This window comes from Trachurus trachurus (assembly GCF_905171665.1).
Source record: "Trachurus trachurus genome assembly, chromosome: 21".
Lineage (NCBI taxonomy): Eukaryota > Metazoa > Chordata > Actinopteri > Carangiformes > Carangidae > Trachurus > Trachurus trachurus.
In genome coordinates this window covers 30,882,894-30,905,888 of record NC_139899.1, presented here as the reverse complement: position 1 = coordinate 30,905,888, position 22,995 = coordinate 30,882,894, and the positions used below count along the sequence as shown (strand labels likewise).

General features: G+C 42.0%; 1 protein-coding gene across 1 annotated transcript in view; it reads right to left on the bottom strand.

Annotated features, from left to right (window-relative positions):
* Window positions 1-22,995, bottom strand: part of kcnh3 (potassium voltage-gated channel, subfamily H (eag-related), member 3) — a gene marked incomplete at its 3' end in the record, with an annotated part of 202,757 nt that overhangs the window by 34,564 nt on the left and 145,198 nt on the right. Inside the window, exons 4-8 of the mRNA XM_083996055.1 lie at window positions 22,341-22,480; window positions 14,864-15,158; window positions 13,568-13,725; window positions 11,739-11,940; window positions 1,663-2,103 (exon numbers count right to left, since the gene is read on the bottom strand). Coding sequence (XP_083852181.1) covers window positions 1,663-2,103; window positions 11,739-11,940; window positions 13,568-13,725; window positions 14,864-15,158; window positions 22,341-22,480 — 1,236 coding nt within the window. The remainder of the gene's footprint in view (window positions 1-1,662; window positions 2,104-11,738; window positions 11,941-13,567; window positions 13,726-14,863; window positions 15,159-22,340; window positions 22,481-22,995) is intronic.

Sequence of the window (22,995 nt, the reverse complement as noted above, 5' to 3'; positions counted from 1 at the left end):
TCCAGAGTTTACTGGAAACTACCTCATTTAGGACATTTTTTACAGCCTAAACAGTCCTGTATTGAATTTGCAACACACATGGATGTGACCGGACTTGCCTCAATGAGGTAGTTTCCAGTAAACTCTGGACTATCTCCCTTCAGGACACTTGGATTGCAGTGGACGAGCAGTGTGGAGGAATATTAAATGGTTGTTGTGTAGTTTTATGGATGTTTTTGTGTTGGGCCCTGTTGACTCTCATATAAACTTTTGGTTGGACTATGAACCGGCCACCCGGGTCTCCAGATGCACTTTGAGGAATAAAAAACTACTCCGGAGTATTCATCAGCATGAGGGGGAGTCAATAATGACTGAATTAAATTTTTTGGTGAACTATTCCTTTAATTGTATTTTCAACCCAAAATCTATTTTGCAAGAAGGAACAAGTTGTCACTCCACACACTTTATGAATGTCTGAGTTTTCCCTCCTTAATGCTGCTGCAGAAAGACCTCCGTTAATTTGCATTTCTGCTCTGATTGTCAGATGTTGATGAGAAAAGATGATGAAGATTTGACAAAAAAATCTCTTTTTCAGCTTTGTGAATTTCTCCTTCATGTGAAGATGCTGCCTCCTGCTCTGGACTCTGATCTAACTCTTCTTCAGATTCCTCCATCATGTCCTCTAAATCTTTCTTCAGAAAAGCAAACTTTGATTATCCAATGGCTAAGCATTTGTTTGAAGCACATCACAGCAACCCGGGCTCACTTATGGTTGAGGGCCTAGAAAGCATTCAAAAAAACATTAGAGGTGGTGACAGACTCAAATTACTGTTGCAGAGGGAGACTTTTTATATTCATCAGATGGAAGCTACCACCTATCCAGGTTTAAATTTTTTTCCTTTTCCTTTTTTCCTTTTTTGTAACAACATTTTCTGTAATCCCTTTCCATTGTTACAGAGACATGGTGTTTCTCTTTTTCTTTTTCTCAGAATTTCATGGTTGAACAATTGGTGGTAGAAAAAACAAACGTTTGTTTTTTCTTCTTGTTAGTTTTTGTCCTGCACCTGCCTGCACTGTCTTGGATGTGCGTGCACTGTCCTTCCTTGGAACAATTGGTGGTGCCAGCTACTGGTCATGGTCCCCCTTCTCCCATGTTCCCATGATCCTCTTACCTTTCCAGGTGATTCCAATCATCCTATATAAGGAGCATCAGCATGCTGAGGGTCACACCCTGAAGAAGGCTTCTGCCGAAACGCGTGGGCTGTAACCCCTTAAATGTTTTATTCAATATAGCCATTGTATAAATAAAGGCTTTTTATTATTGAAGAAGAGGGCCTTGGATTTTCCTTTTTTTGTCCTCTAAATCTTTGTTCTCTTGTTCCTCCTGGTCTGAAAACACCTGATTATAAAGCAGCTCATTACTGTGAAAGTATCAAAGCTTCACTTATTAACATCAAATGGACTTTATCTCTGTTGTTGATGATTCTGTTTGTTCTTTTTTATCTCAGCAACATTTATTGATTCATCAGAACAGACTTTCAAACACACAAACAAACGACGATGTAGAGGAGGCTGATGAGATGTCAACAGGTGGTTTAGTGTGTGTGTGTGTGTGTGTGTGTGTGTGTGTGTGTGTGTGTGTGTGTGTGTGTGTGTGTGTGTGTGTGTGTGTGTGCATCTCACCTCCGATCAACATGGTGCAGATGGAGAAGATCTTCTCCGAGTCCGTGTTCGCCGACACGTTTCCAAACCCGACGCTGGTCAAACTGCTCAGAGCGAAGTACAGGGACGTCACGTAGCTGCTGCGCATCGAGGGGCCGCCGCCCAGCACGCCGAAGGCCCCGCCCCCGCCCCCGTTGCCCCCGGCGCCGGCGCCACCGCCCGGCCCCGACACGGCCCCGCTCCCCGATATGTTCCCGTTCCAGAACTGGCTGGAGTTCCAGGAGCTCTGACCGCCGAGCTCCGACCCCGACACGTTCCACTGGCCGCCGCCGACACCGCCAACACCAACGCCGCCGCTGGTGCCGTTGGCGGCGAGGCCGGAGAGGGTGGAGGGGAGCAGCGTGGAGAGGGGGGCCAGGAAGTACGGCGTTCCCAGGCGCTTGGCCAGCTCATGGAGCCAACCTGAGAGAAAGAGAAAGGAAATGAACAGAGACACAAACAAACATGGCATCATCAACATCCACAAAAAAAAATGAAAAGTGCAAATTTGCATAAGATCTCTTTGGAGCCTGTGTTAAAGGGATAGTTCAACATTTTGGCAAATTGGCCCCATTGCCATATAATACCTATAGTCATAGTAGTAGGTTCGTTACCTTTAATTGTCGGTGCAAGCTATTTTTAGAACGGCGGAGCAGAGCCGTGAGCTGCTCAGAGCTACGCTACGGAGGCTCATTATGGGATTTTTTTGGTTTCCCTCATCAAACTCATCAAATACACAATCCAACAACTCCACAACGCTCTGGTGGACAAGTTGTGACCTGCACATTCACCACGCTATGACACAATAACACAACGTTACCACACAGAGTTGTTTTAGAGGGAAATACAGAGACTGCTTGATGAAAAACTGTCCCTGAAGGCAACGCGCATCAGTGGTTTTACATGAATTTCCCTCTAAAACAACTCTGTGTGGTAACGTTGTGTTATTATCTCATCTCATTATCAAAGTTATTTTTATTTATGGGCTATCATGCTATTATTTTACTGGTACGGCCACTTGAGATCAGATTGTGCTGTACGTACGTACATATCTGTCACTGCACTTTGTTGCTTTCTGTGGTTGATTTCCTGTTTTATTGTTGTTTTATCTAAACTTTGTCTTGTGTTGGTTTGTTTTTAATCTTGTGACTGAGCTGAAATCACATTATAGAAAACAACAATGACAAGAAATGTGGTATTGATCAGTAGGTAAAGAGCAACAACTCAAAGATTCAAATTCAAAGAATTATTATAATTATCTGTCTAGTCACAGTTCTTAGTTTGTTTTTTAGTGTTTTTATTGACATTTAATATCTATTTTACATTTTTGAGAAACTTTTGCATCTTTATTTGTATTGTTTTATGTTTTTATGACCATGTTTAAAGTGAGTCTGACACTGTGAAAGGAGCTTATTTTGTGCAGCTACTGCTGCTGCAGCCTGAATCCACCTCAGGGCACAAACATAATAAAGTTACCTGAACCTTTCATAGTTTGTTATTACTGTGTTTCCTCAGGAGGAGGATCTGAGTCCTGCTGCACCAGACTGAGCAGACCAGGAAAAAATAAAATAAAATAAAATAAAGTGATGAAATGAAAGAAGTTCCTCCTCAAGCTTGAGAAAACAACAAGACCTTGAATCTTTAAGAGATTAAGAGACGAAGCAACAAAGTCCTGACGTTTCAGAGGAGCGGAGTTCACCGAAAATCAAGATGGCTGCTCGGCTTCAGAGGAGGGAGGAAGGGAAGGAGGGAAGGAGGGAGGGAGCTCAGGGGAGTGGACAAAGGAGGAGATAAGAAAAAGGAAGTGAAGGCAGAAGAATAAATGAGTGATGTTTGGTGGAGCTGAGCTGAGCCGGTGGCAGCAGAGCCAGAGGAGGAAGAAGAGAGAGGCAGGAGGCCAGGGAGGATGAATAATACAATATGGACGCCTCCATCCATCCATCCATTGATCTGCAGCATCACACATTTCAGACGGAGAGCTTTGACCTTCTCTGTGTGTGTGTGTGTGTGTGTGTGTGAGCAGTCTGCCAGCTTACATAAGCAGCGGTGACAATTGAGCTGTGAGTTGTGAGTCTGAGTGAAGCAGCTAAACCAACAACATTAGAGGATTTAACACCTGAGTCGTTTCATAATTACTTTGTCATTAGCTCGACTTAACCTGCAGCGCCCCGAGGAAACGAGGGGACAAGGAGACGAGGAAACGAAGCACAATTTTGCACAATAACTTATTTAGTAGCTTTTTGTATATACCTTTATTCTATTCTTTTATATAGTATATGTGTATTTATAGTATAGGCTATGCATGCATATATATTTTTTGCATATGGTATATGCGTATCTTTTGCACTAGAATATTTTAATTCATTCCATTTTATTTGATTTTATTTAAATTCTTAATTCTCTCACACACTGTCCAAAGACTTGCAAAAAACTTTATTATAAAAGATCGGTAAGGCATCTTGAGCGGTCAAATGCCGCTAACGGGACGAGATCGGTCAAAACGGAGGGTTCAAGCAAAGACGGTTTATTTTGGTTCAAGCTAGCTACATCGAGGGTAGGATAGCTTCCTGTTTCAAAGTAAAAGCACAAATTCTATCCTCATGGTTTTCTGTATGTTAAGGGCAACGGGTGTTTTATTTTGTGAAAGTAACCGGAAGTGCGTTGGTCACAACGGCTAGCTTGAGTAGCAAAAATAGTAAACAGCTGGTATTTAGACAAATTAACGACACACTGCTGATCTAAACGGCTACTTTCTCGCCTAAACATGCTTGAAATGTGGATAAAGTGATATATTTACAGAGTTTAGAGCTAAAATGATGATTTCGGCTCGGGTAGGAGGCAGGCTAACACTACCTATACACTTCCAGTGTTTGAGCTAAGCTAATTACGGGCGATACGGCTCTATCTCCCTTGTTACTCCACGCACAGTGGAAAGGATGGTGTCTATCTGCTGGTCACGGACTCGGGAGTGAGGCAAGACACGGAAATTTTTTTTTTGGCGTATCCCTTTAAGATTCTTTTTAGGTGTGCATCGGCCTCTATACCAATTCTTAATTCTCTAAATTCTTATTCTAACCCTATTTTTGGTACCTTTATGTTTGCACCTGACACCAAGACAAGTTCCTGGTGCTGTAAACTGACTTTTACTGCTCTTGGCAATAAAACAGTTCTGATTCAAGCAGCAAACCCTTCATAAATACCAACACTAAAGGTTTATTCAGTCAGTTTTGGTGCAGGAGGGACTGTGTCTCTGTCTGCAGGGAAACACTTCATAATAATAAAGGTGGAAACACACCGAAGCGATTTCATGCGTGAGTAAACGAACAGCTCCCCTCTCCTCATTACGGAGTCGCTGATTGAGTCGCTCTGGGTTCCTGTGATTAAATAACACTTCAGTCGCCATTAAACTGGTTTTTAATATGTTTCTATTAAAGAGCTGGAGATGAAATCCACCTGTTCTAGCTACTGCAGCGAGCGAAGTCCTGCAGCACGATGAGGACGGATGGATGGATGGATCTCTGGCTTCAGACGCTTCATACATTCATTTATACACAACAACTAAACGATCTGGATTCAGTTACATAGAGGAGGGAACATGAGACGCTCACCTGTTCTCACTGCTTCACCTCTTCACCTTTAACTAATCCCATTATCCCTCAGCGATGTGAGGCTGTTACTGTCACTGAGCACAAACCTGCTCTGTTGTGCAGTATTTCATATTTTAAACTTCTTTAATGCATCATCCACACTGCTGCTGCTGTTTCTGTTCTTTATTTCCTGTTTTATTGTCGTTTTATCTGCTTTTTGTCTTGTGTTGGTTTGTTTTTAATCTTGTGACTGAGCTGAAATCCCTTTATAGAAAACTAGAATGACAAGAAAATGCACTTATGATAAGTAGTCAAAGAGCAACAACAGTGAATCTATGGCTTTTTGGAGAAACTAAGTTACGTAATGTGACTTTATCACCTGATAGATTCATATTGGTGAACAAGATTTTACTGCAAATGAGATTATTTTCCTTTTCAAAGAAGAAATCAAACAGTTTCATCTTTAACCCTCCTGTTGTCCTACTGGGTCTTTTCTTCCTTTCCCTCTTCCCTCTTTCCACAATCCCTTTTCCCTCCCTTCCTCCCTTCTTTCCCTACGTCCTTACTTCTTCTTCCTTCCTTGACCCAGTCTGTTCCTTCCTTCCCTCCATCCTTCCTTTCTCCCTTTCTTCTTTCCACCATCCTTTTCTCTTCCTTCCTTCCCTTTGTCCTTACTTCAACTTCATTCTTTTTTGACCCTATTGACCTGATCTGTTCCCCCTTCTCCATCTTTCTTTCCTTCCTATTTCCACAATCCCTTTTCCCTTCCTTCCTTCCTTCCTCCCTTCCTTCCTTCCCTCCTTCCTTCCTTCCTTCCTTCCTTCCTTCCTTCCTTCCTTCCTTCCTTCCTTCCTTCCTCTCTTCTTTCCCTTCATCCTTAATTCTTCTTCCTTCCTTGGCCTGATCCGTTCCTTCCCCCCATCTTTCTTTCCTTCCTTCCTTGACCCAGGAGGACAACAGGAGGGTTAAACACACTCAGACATGAACACGTGTGAGCTTCAGGTCCCGTTGCTCCGTCCTCAGACCCCCCACCCCCCCACCTCTCCTCTCTCAGAGGGTCTACTCTGTACTACAGCCTTGGTTGCCATGGTCACTGCCGATGGGGACAGTGCGTAAACACACACACACACACACAATAAACTCTGGTGTGTAGTGAGTGAAAGGTCAAGACTGTGGACGGAGCAGAACTGACTGTCCTCTACTGTGATTCTACTATTACTATTACTATTACTCCATTATTACTCTACTACGATGTACTGCTCATGAACCAGTCTGCCATCCCATACTCACATTAAGGGGGGGGGGGGGGGCATTAGTTAAGCATTAGTTAAGCATTAATAAATACTGAATTCTTCATTTATAACACATGAATACTCATTAGTATGTAGTTTATAAATACAGTAAAAAAAAATGTCATTGATAAGCTGTATTTATAAACTACATACTAATACACTAAGTATTCATGTGTTATAAATGAAGAATTCAGTATTTATTAATGCTTAATAGTGTGTACTTATTATAACGTGTTAACATTTACTATACTGTATTACCGTATTACTGTACAGTGCTAGAACTGAACTTTTCTGTACTATCATTGCACTATTCTGTACTATACTGTGATATACCGGACTATAACTGTACTATCCTGTACTATCACTGTACTATACCGTAACATAACAGTACTATCACTACACTACTATACGATGACTGTTGGACAGATGTGTAAGTTGAGTCCAGAGGAAACAAACATCTGGACGGAGCCACATGAGGGAAGAGGAGCCGTTGTCTCTGTCCGTGGTGCTGAAGCTGAGACTGAAGCTGAGGGAGCAGAGGGAGCAGAGGAGCAGAGGAGCAGAGGAGCAGAGGAGCTGTCCCTGGTCCTGAACCCCCGTCCTCCTCTCTGGACCGTCTACAGCTGATTTAACCCCCAGCGATTATGTTTATACCTTCTTCATCCTCCTTGGGAGTGTTTCTTTTGTTGTTCGAATACATTTATTTTGCTTTACCACTTCGGAGTCGTGATGAGTCCTTGATGGGCCATTACAGTTATAATGTAGCGCAGTACAAGGACAATAGAGTTTGTATCTGGGCGAGATGTTCTATAGCTGCGCTGCGACCCAGAGGTCACTGCAGAGACCGAGACCTTGTGTGACTGTCCATCAGGTTTCTAACAACAGACCTCATCACGTTTCAGACAAATAAAGACGCCGACGCCATCCTTCACTCCGCGAGGAGGTCAACTGTTTTCAGATGAGGACATAAGTCTTTTCAGGTATGAGTGTGTGTGTGTGTGTGTGTGTGTGTGTGTGTTAATCGGCTGACGGCCTTCACATAGTAAAGCACATGTGAATAGTCATTAAAAAGCCGACTGTCCTTCGCAGCTGGATCTTCTGTGTTGCTGTCAATAAACCATCAGCAGCACCGAACACTAAACTCTAAACACTAAACACTAAACTCTGAGCTCTGCGTGTGGCTCGTTCCTCTGCCTCAATTAAAGCAGCATTAAATATTAAACGCACATGAACGAGCCGCTGGGTTTCATGTTCCTTCATTAGAGCCGACACGAGCTGCAGCTCACATCACTCAGGCCGCCGCCGCCGTGGCGCCGTCCATCTACACCAGAGACACATATAAATACATGCATATACTGTAAATAAATGTGTATAAATCCACCGCTGGAAATAGTCCCCAAGAAAAACCCACAGTTTTATCACATCAGATTAAAAACCACAGATGCAACAGTTGATATTCACATATTTGCAGGATGTCTGAGGTTTAAAGAGACGAACCAAATGAAAAATGTAAAATAACAGAGAAGTGAACCGACGACCTGACTTTACTTCCATGTTTGAACACAAACGTGTGTAAATACAACGTTAGGCTGAGTGAACTGAAACTTGTCCTTGAGGAAAATTATGTTTTTAAAGCTGTTTAAAACCTAGATATCAGATCATTTTCAGAGCAGCTGCAGTTTTACTGGATTTATGATTAGATTCATAGAAACGCTGAAGGTTTTCTTCTTTGGAGCAAAGAGATAAAGCAAAGTACAGACATAAATATATTTAAACGGACACCGAGGAGTTTGCTTTTGGTTATCAAAGAGTCTCATATTAATGTGGATGAATCTACGTTACCACTTGTTAATGGGTCCATTTTCATTTTGTCTTTATCGTTTTTTCGTTATCATTATTAGTGGTCGACAGCGGAATAACGCCGCCGAATCGCCGTTTATGGTCGGAACTACGACGGTATCTGATCGTCTTCCAACCTCCGACTTTCATTCTTGATGAATAAAAACATTCTTGACAAATGTTTTCACTTTCGTCCGTCTTGTGCCGGTCCAAGAATTTCACCGTGAGCGCAGAGGCTCATGGGAAATGTAGTGAGAAAACACTTTGCTTTCTGAAACTCCTCGTTGTCCCTTTAAAGAGAGGTTATAATAAACTATTTCTAAATATGGATATGGAAGATGAGGGATAAAAATAAATTGCTAAACATATGAGATATTATAAGTTGATATGGATATTTATGTAGTATATATATATGTTTATATATTTTAATGGATGTGGTATTTATATACAGTATATTGATATGGATAAATATGTAGATAAACCTTGATGCGTAGAAAGAGGTGGGAATTTACTTTTCTCACTCTTTTTTTCGAACTTGTGCATATGATGATTTGATGATGCTTATATTATTATTTTTTGTTTTTATATATTATATATTATGTTATTTACTTTTTTCATTTTAGACACATTGGAAATAAAAGTCATTCATCATCATCATCATGATTTTCAGCGAGGACATTATAAATGAAGAATGTTTATGTTTTATCTGTGACTGGCAGGAAGGTCGTGGTAGAAAAGCTCCGGTCGTCACGACAACAACGCGCCGTACGTGTCCTGATCCGGGAGGAAGCGACTCCACCGACGATGAATTATTGATCAGTAGTGGTGGAAAGTAGAAAAGGCCCGAAAAGCCGGAGTGAGAACAAAACAAAACACCACCACTGCATGTGTTTTTATGAATATAAAACAGGATCTACTTGTATATTATTACCATTTTATTTGTATATTTTAGGTTATAAAGAAATATTTGACTGCATTTGGTGTTTGGTTTGGTTTTCCTGAAACTTTTTAAAAAGTTTTTCCATAAAACTGAAAATCCTGAGAATTGACCTTTATTTTTTATTGAACTTTACGAAAGAACTGATCATAAACTATTAACATTTAGTCTCTATCTATCTATCTATCTATCTATCTATCTATCTATCTATCTATCTATCTATCTATCTATCTATCTATCTATCTATCTATCTGAACACAGACAGTTGATATAGAGAAATAAGAAAGTCACAGATATCTCTGACTCTTCAACATGTATTGATTATAGACGGACACTGAATAGATATTTGATAATGTAACAGATATTTATCTATATTTTATATACAAGCCTGAAATGTTTTGTTGTGTTTAGTTTGACTCATGATTTGATGCTCTCAGACCATCAGCCAATATACATCATAATGATTTTTTGTTTCTGTGTATCAGTCACCTTCCTGAGGACAAACAGGACAAGTGTAGTGAGTTTATGTCCAATATTTATAAAGACATATATGAAAATGTCAGGGGCAAATCCAGATATCGAACCGAATAAACTCCATTTGCAGTGAAACAGTTCGTGGTGCTGCTGCTCCTCAGATCAGTCTGTCAGCTGATCTCAGACCTGTGTTGTTGTTAATCACACTCGGTCGCGGTCTCGGTACAAAGGTCAGACCGCTGCTTTGTTCTCCGCTCGATTCCTCAGTCATGTGTCTGAACAGGAAACTGAGAGAGAGAGAGGCGACGTGACGGAGGAGTGACCGGTTTGTTTCTGTCACTCTGGCATTAATGTGGCTGGAAGGAAAAAAGGACAGACAGGAGGGAGGGAGAGGAGCTCTGGTACTGATGCTGATCCCTGTGTGTGTGTGCGCGCTTCATGTCGCCCCAAGGACTGGAGCTCCTCCTCTGAGTAACGTTTGTGGAAGAATATCAAACAAAGGCTGCATCTTATTAAAAGCATCGGTCGTGCTGTAAAACTGAGAGGAAGGGGGGGAGGGGGTTTACTCTTGTTATGGAAACAAAATTACAGCCATCAGTCTGCAGAGGCTGGAGATGTGTCGTCTTCCAGCTGCTGAAGGTTTTTCATAGAAACGTGTGCAGCTCCACATCTGATTGAATCTGTGTGTTTGTGTGTGTGTGTGTTTTCCTTGTTGATTTGCTCCATTTGCCCCAGAATGAAATGAAATTGTGGCGTCTCCGTCTCCACAGTCGATGCATTAGAGCAACAATTAAAAAGTTAAAGTGAAATCAAACGCTGAGCACTAAAAGCTCCTCGGCCATTAAGCTGCTGCACTTCTAAACCACACACACACACACACACACACACACACACACACACACACACACACACACACACACACACACACACACAGAGACGTGAGCTGCTCAGTGAACACAATGTCCCTCATCAAACTCATCAAATACACAATCCAACAACTCCACAACGCTCTGGTGGACAAGTTGTGACCTGCACATTCACCACGCTATGAGATAATCATGTACTGTAACATTATGTAACATTACGACACATGAAGCAAATACTCTGAACTACTTTCTCTTCTGAAATCCCTCCGCTCAGCAGCAGTCGTGTCTGGAATGTAGTTCCGGCTGCATTTCCCTCTAAAACAACTCTGTCTGGTAACGTTGTGTTATTATCTCATAGCGTGGTGAATGTGCAGCTCACAACTTGTCCACCAGAGCGTTGTGGAGTTGTTGGATTGTGTATTTGATGAGTTTGATGAAGGGAAACCAAGAAATCCCATAATGAGCCTCCGTAGCGTAGCTCTGAGCAGCTCACGGCTCTGCTCCGCCGTTCTAAAAACAGCTTGCACCGACAATTAAAGGTAACGAACCTACTGCTATGACTATAGGGATTATGGCAATGGGCCAATTTGCCAAAATGTTGAACTATCCCTTTAACACAACAACTTGACATGTGAGGTTGAGCATCAGATTTAATAAGATGACAGCTGTCACTGCTAAATTTGGCCTTTATTTATATATATTTTTAAAATGTTTTAAAATATGTGTGTCTTCTTATTGTGTTAAATTTGATTTTATTTCTTGTTTTTATTTGTTATTTTTATTTTATATATATAATATGATGTTGAATTTGAATATTGTAGAGCACACGGGGCAACAGGGGTTATTTCAAATGTGCTATAATAAAAACTCTGGAGTTTTTAGATAAAATCAGTGAAGTTGAAGTCACGTATAAAGTAGAACTACCTCAGATTTACACAGTAGTTGGGTACATGTACTTGTGTGTGTGTGTGTGTGTGTGTGTGTGTGTGTGTGTGTGTGTGTGTGTGTGTGTGTGTGTGTGTGTGTGTGTGTGTGTGTGTGTGTGTGTGTGTGTGATACTGACCGATGTCCCAGGAGCCGGGGCTCTCGATCTCCTTGCGGCCGATGAAGTACCAGACGCAGGCCATCCAGTGGGCCAGCAGCGCGAACATGGACATGAGCAGCGTCAGCACCACGGCGCTGTACTGGGAGTAGCGCTCCAACTTCTGCAGCAGCCGCAGCAGCCGCAGCAGCCGCACCGTCTTCAACAGGTGCACGCCGAAGTACTGCACACACACAGACACACACACAGACACACACCTGAGCTGGTCACACACAGCTGAGCTGGTCACACACAGCTGCAGCCTCACAGCACCACAACCACCACAGACCCTAACCCTCTTTAAAGGAGACATATATCACTTTTTGACGGCTCTTTAAAGAAGAACTATGCAACATATTTACCTTAATTAAACAGCTTTGTAGCAATTGTGATGGTTAAATCAGTGACTTGTAACTAGTTCCAGGGAGAATGGAGCGTCTCTTGGCTGAAAACCAACCTTGTAAGATCAGAGCCTCCGACCCGGTGTCCCAGCTCTCGTCTCTGCGGCACCGCCACACAAATATTTGTTCTGAGACTGAAGAACGTTACTTTTTTAGTCGATCTATATGTTCAAATTAAGGCCAATGGCGTGAATTTGTGGCAATATTGTTGAGAAAATTCTGGAAAAAATACTTTTTTTTTTTAGAAAAAAGTGATAACATTTTCAAAAGTTTTTAAGAAACTCTAGGAGAAACTGGTAAAATTTCAAAAAAAAGTTTTAAAAAAATAAAAATCTAGAAATAGTGGTCACATTTCTAAAAAAAGAAAAAAAAAGTGGTAAAATTTCAAGAAAAAGTTGGGGACCCCTTGAACCCTCTCAAGGACCCCTGGTGATCCCCGGACTTCACTTTGAGAACCATGACAGATAAGACTACACAGATATACACATGGTAACATGGTAGATGATAAATAACCTTATCCACCGCTCCATGGATTGATTTCTCACCGGCTTCATTGGAAACAAATGCACATGGCCAGCAGAAAAGCAACCGGACCTGCATAGTTCCTCTTTAATTATCACTTTAATTTTAATTTATCACTTTTTGAAGGCTCTTTAACATATATTTGGGTGTTTGTTTTGCCTTTCAGCCTCCAAAATGTGAGAAATGACAAAAAAAATCAGTAAGTTTCCAGCTCCTGAGGTTGAAATCCATGTGGTTTTACCAGCTGTTCCCTCAGTTGTCTGACAATGATGTCATTAATTTTCAAATTTGCATAATCCCACCCCTACCTGGTACAGGTAGAGGGGGCGTGGCCTGGTGAGCAGTGGCTCATTTGCATTTAAAGGGACAGGCACTGAAACCAGCCATTCTGAACACAGAGAGCTGTGATGTTTGATCCTTGGGGGATTTGGACCGAAGCATGTCACAGACAAGTCTTTAAGACACCTGGGTACTATTTTAATTTGTGGAAAAGGGGCAGAATATGTCTCCTTTAAAACAATCCTTCAAGGTGCATTTTTAATTTATTGATTCTTCTTGTTTTTTTCCCATTGATTCAACGTCTGAGCATGAAACACAGAGTCATGATGAGACTGCAGCAGCTGCAGCAGCAGCAGCAGCAGCAGCAGCAGCAGCAGCAGCAGCAGCATCGTCTGTTTGTCTGATGAGAAACAGTTTGGATGAAATGTTGATCTAATCAATGAGCCGGTGACATCACTGCACTCCTTCTCTCCTAATGTGGCTCATGAACGCAGCACGTCACCATGCAAGTCGCACACACTCCGTCTGTCTGTCACACAAACACACACACGTGCAGAGATGACCTGACACACACACACAGACACACACACACACAGGGCAGAGACTCACCACGCTGACGTTGAAGGCGTAGAGCAGGTCGAAGGGCAGCGCGGCGATGAGGTCGACAAAGAGCCAGGTGGTGACGTAGTGGACGCAGATGGAGCGGGCGTCGTACACCACCTGACCCGACGTGCTCACAAAGGTGGTTCGAAAGTTCAGCACAATGTCTGCAAGAGGACAACAACAACAACAACAGAGTCACATGTCAACCAATCACACAGAGGGAACTTTAAAAACGACTTTATGACAGTGTTGGGATGTGTTTCTGTTCTTTACTTTGCTTTTTTATGTTTCTGGCAACTTTTTACTTTTACTTCGATACCGTTCCTAAAATAAAATATGCACTTTTTTTTAATTACTAATTTGTGTTATCTGTACCTCATGCTGAGATCTTTGCATTTCATTAACAACAATAGTATAATTACTACAAACAAATAAACCAGCACTTTACCTAAGCACATCTCTACCTCACACTTTATATCAGAAGTAGCCTGGTGGAATATCTATCTATGTCTATCTCTGTATTGTTGTGTTGTATAGATGTTGTATATTACTATTTTTTATTGTATTGGGGTCTGGGACGTCTGAATTTGTGCTCTATATAATGGACTACAGATGGAAATTAGCTCTCTGCTAAATCCAGTACGTACATCTTTACATTCTTTTGTTTAATGTCTGTGTACACTCTCCATAAACCTAATAAAATAATAAATGAATAAACCAAATACAAAAACCAAATGAGAGGCAAATGCAGAGACTGATGATGAAAAACTGTCCCTGAAGGCAACGTGCATCAGCGGTTTTGCATGAATTTCCCTCTAAAACAACTCTGTGTGGTAACGTTGTGTTATTATCTCATAGCGTGGTGAATGTGCAGCTCACAACTTGTCCACCAGAGCGTTGTGGTGTTGTTGGATTGTGTATTTGATGAGTTTGATGATGAGGGAAACCAAGAAATCCCATGAGCCTCCGTAGCGTAGCTCTGAGCAGCTCACGGCTCTGCTCCGCCGTTCTAAAAATAGCTTGCACCGACAATTAAAGGCAACGAACCTACTGCTATGACTATAGGGATTATGGCAATGGGCTAATTTGCCAAAAATGTTGAACTATCCCTTTAAGTCTATAAAGTACAGCTCCATGTTCCAGGTGTTAATCAGAGTCTCCAGGACGTGGCTAACTCATGGATCCCCAGCTGTTTGTATGTAATGTATTGATCACCGGTTAGTTTTGATTGATGATAAATCGACTGACAGGAATCGTGTGTGTGTGTGTGTGTGTGTGTGTGTGTGTGTGTGTGTGTCTCACCTAGAATGAACAGGATCTCCACCAGGATGTCGCTGACGCTGGGCGGGCTGCGTGGGGCCGTGCTGCTGCTGTTGTTATTGTTGCTGCTGCTGCTGCTGCTGCTGGCTTCGTCCCGCCCCCCCACCACCGTGAAACACACGTTGTACGGCACGGTGACGGCCACGTAGAAGGTCGCCAGCAGAATCAGCCAATCCCAGCCGGCCTTGAACGTGCCGTAGTGCAGGAGGATGAAGCGAGACTTCTGGATGGCTGCGACCTTGTACTCTGGGATCGGAGGCTTCTCCCCGAACATGTTCTGCATCACACACACAATAACACACACAGTAACTTATTTGAACCTCTTGATGCCAAAGTGTGTAACATCTAAAGCAGGGGTTCTCAACTAGTGTCACTCTGGGCTCCACATTTTCCCATGGTCATTAAGTCGCGACCCACTTTTATAGAATTCAAACCAATAATTTTTTTTAAAGCCTTTAAAAACTCATTTTGCTCTTTATTGAGCAAAGTGCATTTCAGAGCACATGAATGAAACTGAGGAGGACCATGACAACTGCATGTACGGAAGTGAATAAAAAAATATCAAACTGCACAAAATGGAGACCAACAAAACAATATATTTGACTTCTAATGCATCTCTGCATTCAGAGCATGTTCACAAAAGTGAATAAATATCAAATTGCACAAAATAAAGACCCACAAAACAAAACAAGATTCACTGCATTCAGGCCACATTAATAAGAAACTGATATCTTTGCATTCAGAGCAAATAATAAGAAACTGAGGAGAAGCATTACAACTGCATGTGTTCACGTGTCTCGTTTGCCTTTCAAAATAAGCTATTATTCAAAATAAAAGACATGTCCAACATCAGATGTGCATTAAATAGTATTTACTTTTTTGACCAGCTGTCCGCGACCCATCCAGAACGGGTCCGCGACCCACTTTTGGGTCCCGACCCACCAGTTGAGAACCACTGATCTAAAGATCATTCACAGGCCATTTGGAGTTTTTTTCCCCACTTGAAGCTGTAAATTCTGTCTCAGTGTGTTTTACTGCAGAGTTTTAATGAGCCGGTGGAAAATAAATAAAATAAATACAGATGAGAGACGACGACCATGTCAAACGTTGTGGGGAAAATGATGTTTTTATAACCGTGGAAAAGAAAAAGTCACTGAAGTGTCTGTTCGCACATAAACTCACACTAAGCTGAACCCTGCTCAACACTTCATGATTGATTCTTCCTGCTATCTGGAGACTTTAAAAAAAAACAATAACCTGGAGCTGTTAATTTCACTCTCATAAACTTAATGCAGCTTTGGACTGATGAGGTTCAGTGGGCAGCCGCCAATCAATCACCTTGATTTTATCTTCTAGTCGTCATGTTTCCTAACAGCGTCTTCTTCAGACTTTGACAGGAGGTGAAGAGGAAGTATTTACAAGCATTAAAGTGATATGCCAACTTTTTTTTTTCGTGTCTTGCCTCCCTCCCGAGTCCATGACCAGCAGATAGACACCATCCTTTCGACTGTGCGTGCAGTAACAAGGGAGATAGAGCCGTATCGCCCGTAATTAGCTTAGCTCAAACGCTGGAAATGTATAGGTAGTGTTAGCCTGCCTCCACCTAAAGTCGCTAATTAGCTTAGCTCAAACACTGGAAGTGTATAGGTAGTGTAGCCTGCCTCCCACCTAAAGTAGGGTGACCAGACGGCAATATTTTTTTTCGTAGGATGAGTCCGGGAAAGTCCCGCCTTCCCCGCCTCTGATTGGCTGGATGAATTCTCCTTCGATTGACGTCATCTCACAACAGTACTGTAGTAAAGTAAAATACACACAACTGAAGCATGAAGTGTAATCAGACGCCATGGCGTAGCGGTTTGCATTTTCACCTGCGGTGTGGTGAATCCGAGTTCGATCCCCGCTGGTTTCACATTTCAAAAATATTTAGTTTTTAAATTTATATTCCCAGTTTACATTTTGAGTTTGAGAGAAGTGTAATTGTGCCATTGGTTAGGTTTAGGCAATGAAGAAAGGAGTTGGTTAAGTTTAGTAAAAAAGACCAGGTAGAGTGTAGACAGGCCAGATAAGTAGAGAGAGTCCAAGTAGATCCAGGCACTTATCACGCTTTGCCGACAGCCTGCGTTTCACAGCCGTTTCACAGCCGTTTCACAACCAATCAGGCGAGAGCCCTTCTAGCCAATCAGAGTCGAAAATGGAGCCCATCTAGCCAATCAGAGGCGGGAACGGCGGGAAAGGCGGGACTTTCCCGGACTCATCCTACGAAAAAAAATATCGCGACCAGACGTCCCGGATTTTCGGGGACAGTCCCGGATTTGGCTGACCTGTCCCCGGTTAAAGCTGTCCCCGAAAATGTCCCCGATTTGAATGGGGGAGAAAAGAAGTTGCGTATGGATGCAAACTCCCGTTTAATATGGTTAAACCAGTATAACTAGCGTGCTGACGTTACATGCGCGATAAATGGCTTGTACCGACCGGCTGGTCTCTTTTTGTTTGCTTTTTTTTTTTTTTATAAAACACACTCGCGCCGTTCCCGCTGTGCTGCGGCATCAGACAGCTGAGCGCTCCTCTGCTCCTCTGCTCGTCTGTGCAGCTGCAGGTGAGTGACGAGGGAGCCGGCTGGAGAGCCCCTCCTTTTTATTTTAGGGGCACCGTCCTTACAGGGTGAAGCACGCGTTGCAGGTTGCACTCAGAGTTTGTACTGACTTTCTATCACAGGGAGTGCACAGCATAAGTGTAAATCCTCATGTAACACTTTGCTGTGAAATATGGCTGAAGGCACGAGTGGAAGTGTGCACATGTTGACAAGCTCCCATGAGTTGATTGACATAGCTAAAAGAAAACAAAAAAAACCCCATAATAATAAGAAGAAGAATCAGAGTTAAATCAGAATCCAAGTTCTTGTTATCAGTTAACAGTTTGTGTCCAAACAAATATCATTTAGCTCCTAAAAATAAATTGGCTTTGTTGAGCATCTGTGTCTGCAATAGTGACTGTCTGGCAGAGTTGGCTAGTAAAATAGGACTCTTTTATGTCAATGGGTGTAGTGGCAGAAGCCTGCACAATGACCTGGGTCGTTGGCTACTCATTTGCTTTGTAAAATACATTAACATGTAATTGCCCCTGTTATTCATTTCATAATGATAACATTTAAATTTTGACCGCCGCGCTGAAAATGTCCCCGATTTTCATTTCGGAAATCTGGTCACCTTAACCTAAAGTCGCTAATTAGCTTAGCTCAAACACTGGAAGTGTATAGGTAGTGTTAACCTGCCTCCCACCTAAAGTCGCTTACGCTGGAAGTGTATGGGTAGTGTTAGCCTGCCTCCTACCCGAGCTGAAATCAGCAGTCAGAAGCTGATTTCATTTTATCTCTAAACTCTGTAAATATATCACTTTATCCACATTTCAAACATGTTTAGGTGAGAAAGTCGCCGTTTAGATCAGCAGTGTGTTGTTAATTTGTCTAAATACCAGCTGTTTACAATTTTGTTCGGGCGAATTCGGCGCTACTCAAGCTAGCCGTTGTGACCAACGCACTTCCGGTTACTTTCACAAAATAAAACACCCGTTGCCCTTTACATACAGAAAACCATGACGATAGAATTTGTGCTTTTACTTTGAAACAGGAAGCTAACCTACCCTCGATGTAGCTAGCTTGAACCAAAATAAAGCGTCTTTGCTTGAACCCTCCGTTTTGACCGATCTCGTCCCGTTAGCGGCATCTGACCGCTCAAGATGCCTTACCGGAGAGTTTTGTCAGCTCTGAGACGAAGATCGGCCCGCCGGTTTCCGTTTAGAGTTGCTGAAGAGTTTCTCTGATGACTTTAGGTAGAGGCAGGCTAACACTACCCATACACTTCCAGTGTTTGAGCTAAGCTAATTACGGGAGATACGGCTCTATCTCCCTTGTTACTGCACGCACAGTCGAAAGGATGGTGTCTATCTGCTGGTCATGGACTCGAGAGTGAGGCAAGACTCGAAAAAAAAAAAAATGTTGGCGTATCCCTTTAAATGTAGAGTCTGGAGTTTTGTCCGTTGCAGTTTGTAAACAAAACATTGAAACTAGGCCCCTCCTCTCGGGCTCAGCTGTGTAGCCTCCTGCCCCAGACAGCAGCAGTTGTCATGACAACAAAGGAAAGGAAATACATACGTGTACGGTGTTATGTTGTTATGCCGTTGTGGTGAGCTGGGAAGACGGTGTTAGCTGCGGATGCTAACCGCTACCGCTAGCCGAAGTTAGCATCGAGCTAGCGCACCACAACGGTCCTCATACTTGTTACCAGTCGAGGCTTTAGTTGTCGGTGACGGTGGGGCGGTGGTGGCCTCCTACTCTGCTGCACGTAGCTTCACCTGAGCTCCGTCATTGGCTGGAGAGAAAACACCTGAGCTCCGTCATTGGCTGGTTTTTATTTATTGCTACTGTATTTTGTACTAGGGAACATCTAAGTATGGGACATGAACTTGCATTGTCCCACCCCAAATAAAATTGAATTGAATTTAAAAACACCGACTCTGTCGCTCTCCACCCAGAAACGTCCCCGTGCATAATAAAACAAAGCAAAAGACCAAAATACAGGCAGGGGGAGGGGGCACTGCAGACACAGCCCCCACCACACAGGACTAGAAGCCCATAGGTGATAATTAAGACGGATTTCATTTGTAAAAGTGTAATGCTTATTTTTGGGCACAAAACTCCAGACTCAACCTTTAATGTTCAAAAATAAATAATTTGTCCGTTTTTGCAAACAGAAAGCAGGTAAATTATCATTGTTTTATTATCAGGGACCCATACTCTACCTATAGCCTAGCCTACATCATTGCACTTTAAATAGCAAAGTGTGTTGGCCCTCTCTTGCCACCCACAGAGAGCGGCATCTATTTCTATTAAGCCCTACTCGGAAAGCTTCCTATGTATTTACCTTCGCTCTTAAATCTCCATACACTCTCTCGGTCTCATATCAGACTTCACATCCCTTATATGAATACTGAATTAGGAAAGACAGCTTTCACCTTTTATGCCCCGTACACTGTTGGAATAAATTACAGCACTCATTGAAACTTGAGAAACTCTTTTCAATCGAGGCTTTTAAAGCTCTATACTTTACGTTGCAGTACCAAGTGTTCAGTCTGGTTCTAGTCTTGTCTGCTTTTATATTATAATTTTCATACCTTGTACCTTACATTTCTGTAATTATTGTATGCATTGCTGTATTGTAATCTCAGCAGGGCGTCCTTCAGAAAGAGAGCCCGCTCTCAATGGGCCTCCACGTCAAAATAAAGGTTAAAGGAATAGTTCACCAAAAAACACAAATTCAATCCAGGACTGTTTAGGCTGTAAAAATGTCCTAAATGACGTAGTTTCCAGTAAACTCTGGATTATCTCCCTTCAGGACACTTGGATTGCAGTGGACGAGCAGTGTGGAGGAATATTAAATGGTTTTTGTGTAGTTTTATGGACGTTTTTGTGTCAGGCCCTAATACTCTCATATAAAGTTTTGGTTGGACTACGTTGAACCGGCCTCCCGGGTCTCCAGATGCACTTTGAGGAATAAAAAACTACTCCAGAGTATTCATCAGCATGAGGTGGGAGTCACTAATGACTGAATTTCATTTTTTGATGGACTATTCTTGTAAATTGAAAATGGAACATCATAATTATCTCTAAATCTACACAGTCCTTCTGTAAATGTGGCTTCTCAGGCTTCTTGTGTTTTTAATCACAGACATCAGCAAAATGTCCAGTCGAGCTCTTTTTTATCCCAAAGTCAAACCGACCGGACTGAGTGGACGACCTTGGCGCCATCTGTCAGGACGAGCTGTGTCCACTGTCCCGCAGCGAGCGCACACACAAACACCACAACACCGGACACTGCAGCAGAGTCTTTGTGCTGCCTTTGACTGGAGGTGTTGTTTCGTATCCAGGGCCGTTGTATAGGGGAGAAAGGTGATGATAATTCTAGGGGCCCAGCGCCCAGTGGGGCCCATAAAAAACCCCAGTAGTCTAATCTTTGTATGACTGATTTATTCTGCGTAAGACCCTGACTAATAGGTACACTGTAAAAACTCAACATTTTCCAAGAATATTTGTCTTATTTCTTGTCCAAATGTCTCATTTCAAGTCAAAACTAATCTCTTTCCACTTAAAATAAGACTCATCACCTAAAAATTAACTTGTTTTTAGATCATTTTCACTTAAATTCACAATAGATAGAGAAATCTGCCAGTGAAAGTAAGTTTTTTGTGCTTGTAATAAGGAAGAAAAACTTGCTCCACTATCAGATTTTTTCTACTTATTCCAAGTGAAAATCAGCTTGAAAGAAGTAAAAAGTGTCTAAAAACAAGCTACTTTTAATATGATGTGTCTTATTTTAAGTATAATGAGATTTGTTTTGACTAGAAATTACATTTTGACTAGAAATAAGACAAATATTCTTGCTCAGATACTTGAGTTTTTGCAGTGTAATGTTAGTTAGGGGGAGGGGCCCACTTTAGTATTCTTTAAGGGTGCCCAGAATTCCTAGCAACGGCCCTGCTCGTATCATAATAAAAAATGTATATAATCCAGGATCAGATGGAGACGGACTGTGCAGATGAAACCTGGGAAACCGTTAAACGAACCTCTGGAACGAGCTGAGACTCCTTCTATTCTGGATCAAAGCTTCTCTGTCTGCAGGAGCTTGGAAACGTCTGTTTGTTGTTTCTTTTAAGGTTTGATTTGTACTATATTTATCCTTCAGAAAAACACGTCCCTTCCTCTGTGACTCGAATCTAATCATCAAAAGTCTCAGACGTAAAAAAAAAAAAAAAAAAGTAAATAAAAAAATAAAAAATAATGACTGCATGAGATGCGCTCGCTGGGCCTGGTTCTGGCAGAGCAGCAGCACATCCGCTGGCAACCGAAACAACTGATTACTGCAGGAATATGAGATGAAACGTAACAAAGCCGTTCGTGTGTTTGTCTGTCTGGCTCCCACAGACCACAGACTGCAAAAACTCAAAATCTTTCTGAGAATATTTGTTTTATTTCTTGTCAAAATGTCTAATTTCTAGTCAAAACTAACCTCTTTCCACTTTAAATAAGACTCATCACCTAAAAATTAACTTGTTTTTAGATAATTTTCACTTGTTTCAAACTAATTTTCACTTGAAATAAGTAGAAAAATCTGCCAGTGAAAGCAAGTTTTTTGTGCTTGTAATAAGAGGGAAAAAGTTGCTCCACTATCAGATTTTTCTACTTATTTCAAGTGAAAATAGACTTGAAATAAGTCAAAAGTGTCTAAAAACAAGCTGCTTTTTTATATATAACTATGTATGTAAATGTATAAATATACATATTTTTGGTATAATGAGATTTGTTTTGACTAGAAATGACATTCTGACTAGAAATAAGACAAATATTATTGGTAAGATTTTGAGTTTTTGCAGTGCAAACATCTCACTGAGGTGGATTCAAACTCACATTGTTGATCTTCAGTTTGCTCTTGTCTTGTTTCTGCAGGTGTCCCGACAGGTGGTAGAGGACGGCCCGGCTGCGGCGCCGGTTGGTGTTGAAGCCCGGAGGACGAGTCACCTGATGCACCTCCAGACCCGTCTCCTCATCTGTGGAGTGAGATGGAGAGATCGACCAATCAGCACCCAGAGGTCAAATGTCAAGTTCTTTCACAACTGTAACACATACCTCTGTTTAAAGCTTCATATTTAACACTAAAAACCATCTCAGTGTAGTTTTCCACCTCCTCTCTCTCTCAGCTTCTCTCTGGAGCTTTAGTAACAACAGGTCGGTGTCAGCCAATCAGTAGAGAGGAGGAGACTCTGAGCCTCTCTTCTGATTGGCTGACTGTTTTCTAAAGTGATCCAATTAAAAATAAAACAGATTTCAGAATAAAACACTCAGAGAAACCAAATCCTGTTGGATGGATGGATAGTGGGTCCAGGTGGTGAGGGGGCGGGGCTTAGTTGTGACATCACAAAGTGACAGGAAGTCCTGACGGCTGGTTTTAAGGCTCAGTTTCTGAATACAGGCTGTGTGCATTTCTCTGTGGACTGAGGCTTTGATACTTTCACAGTATTAATAGAGAACCTAGAGCTGCTTTATAATCACACTACACATGGAC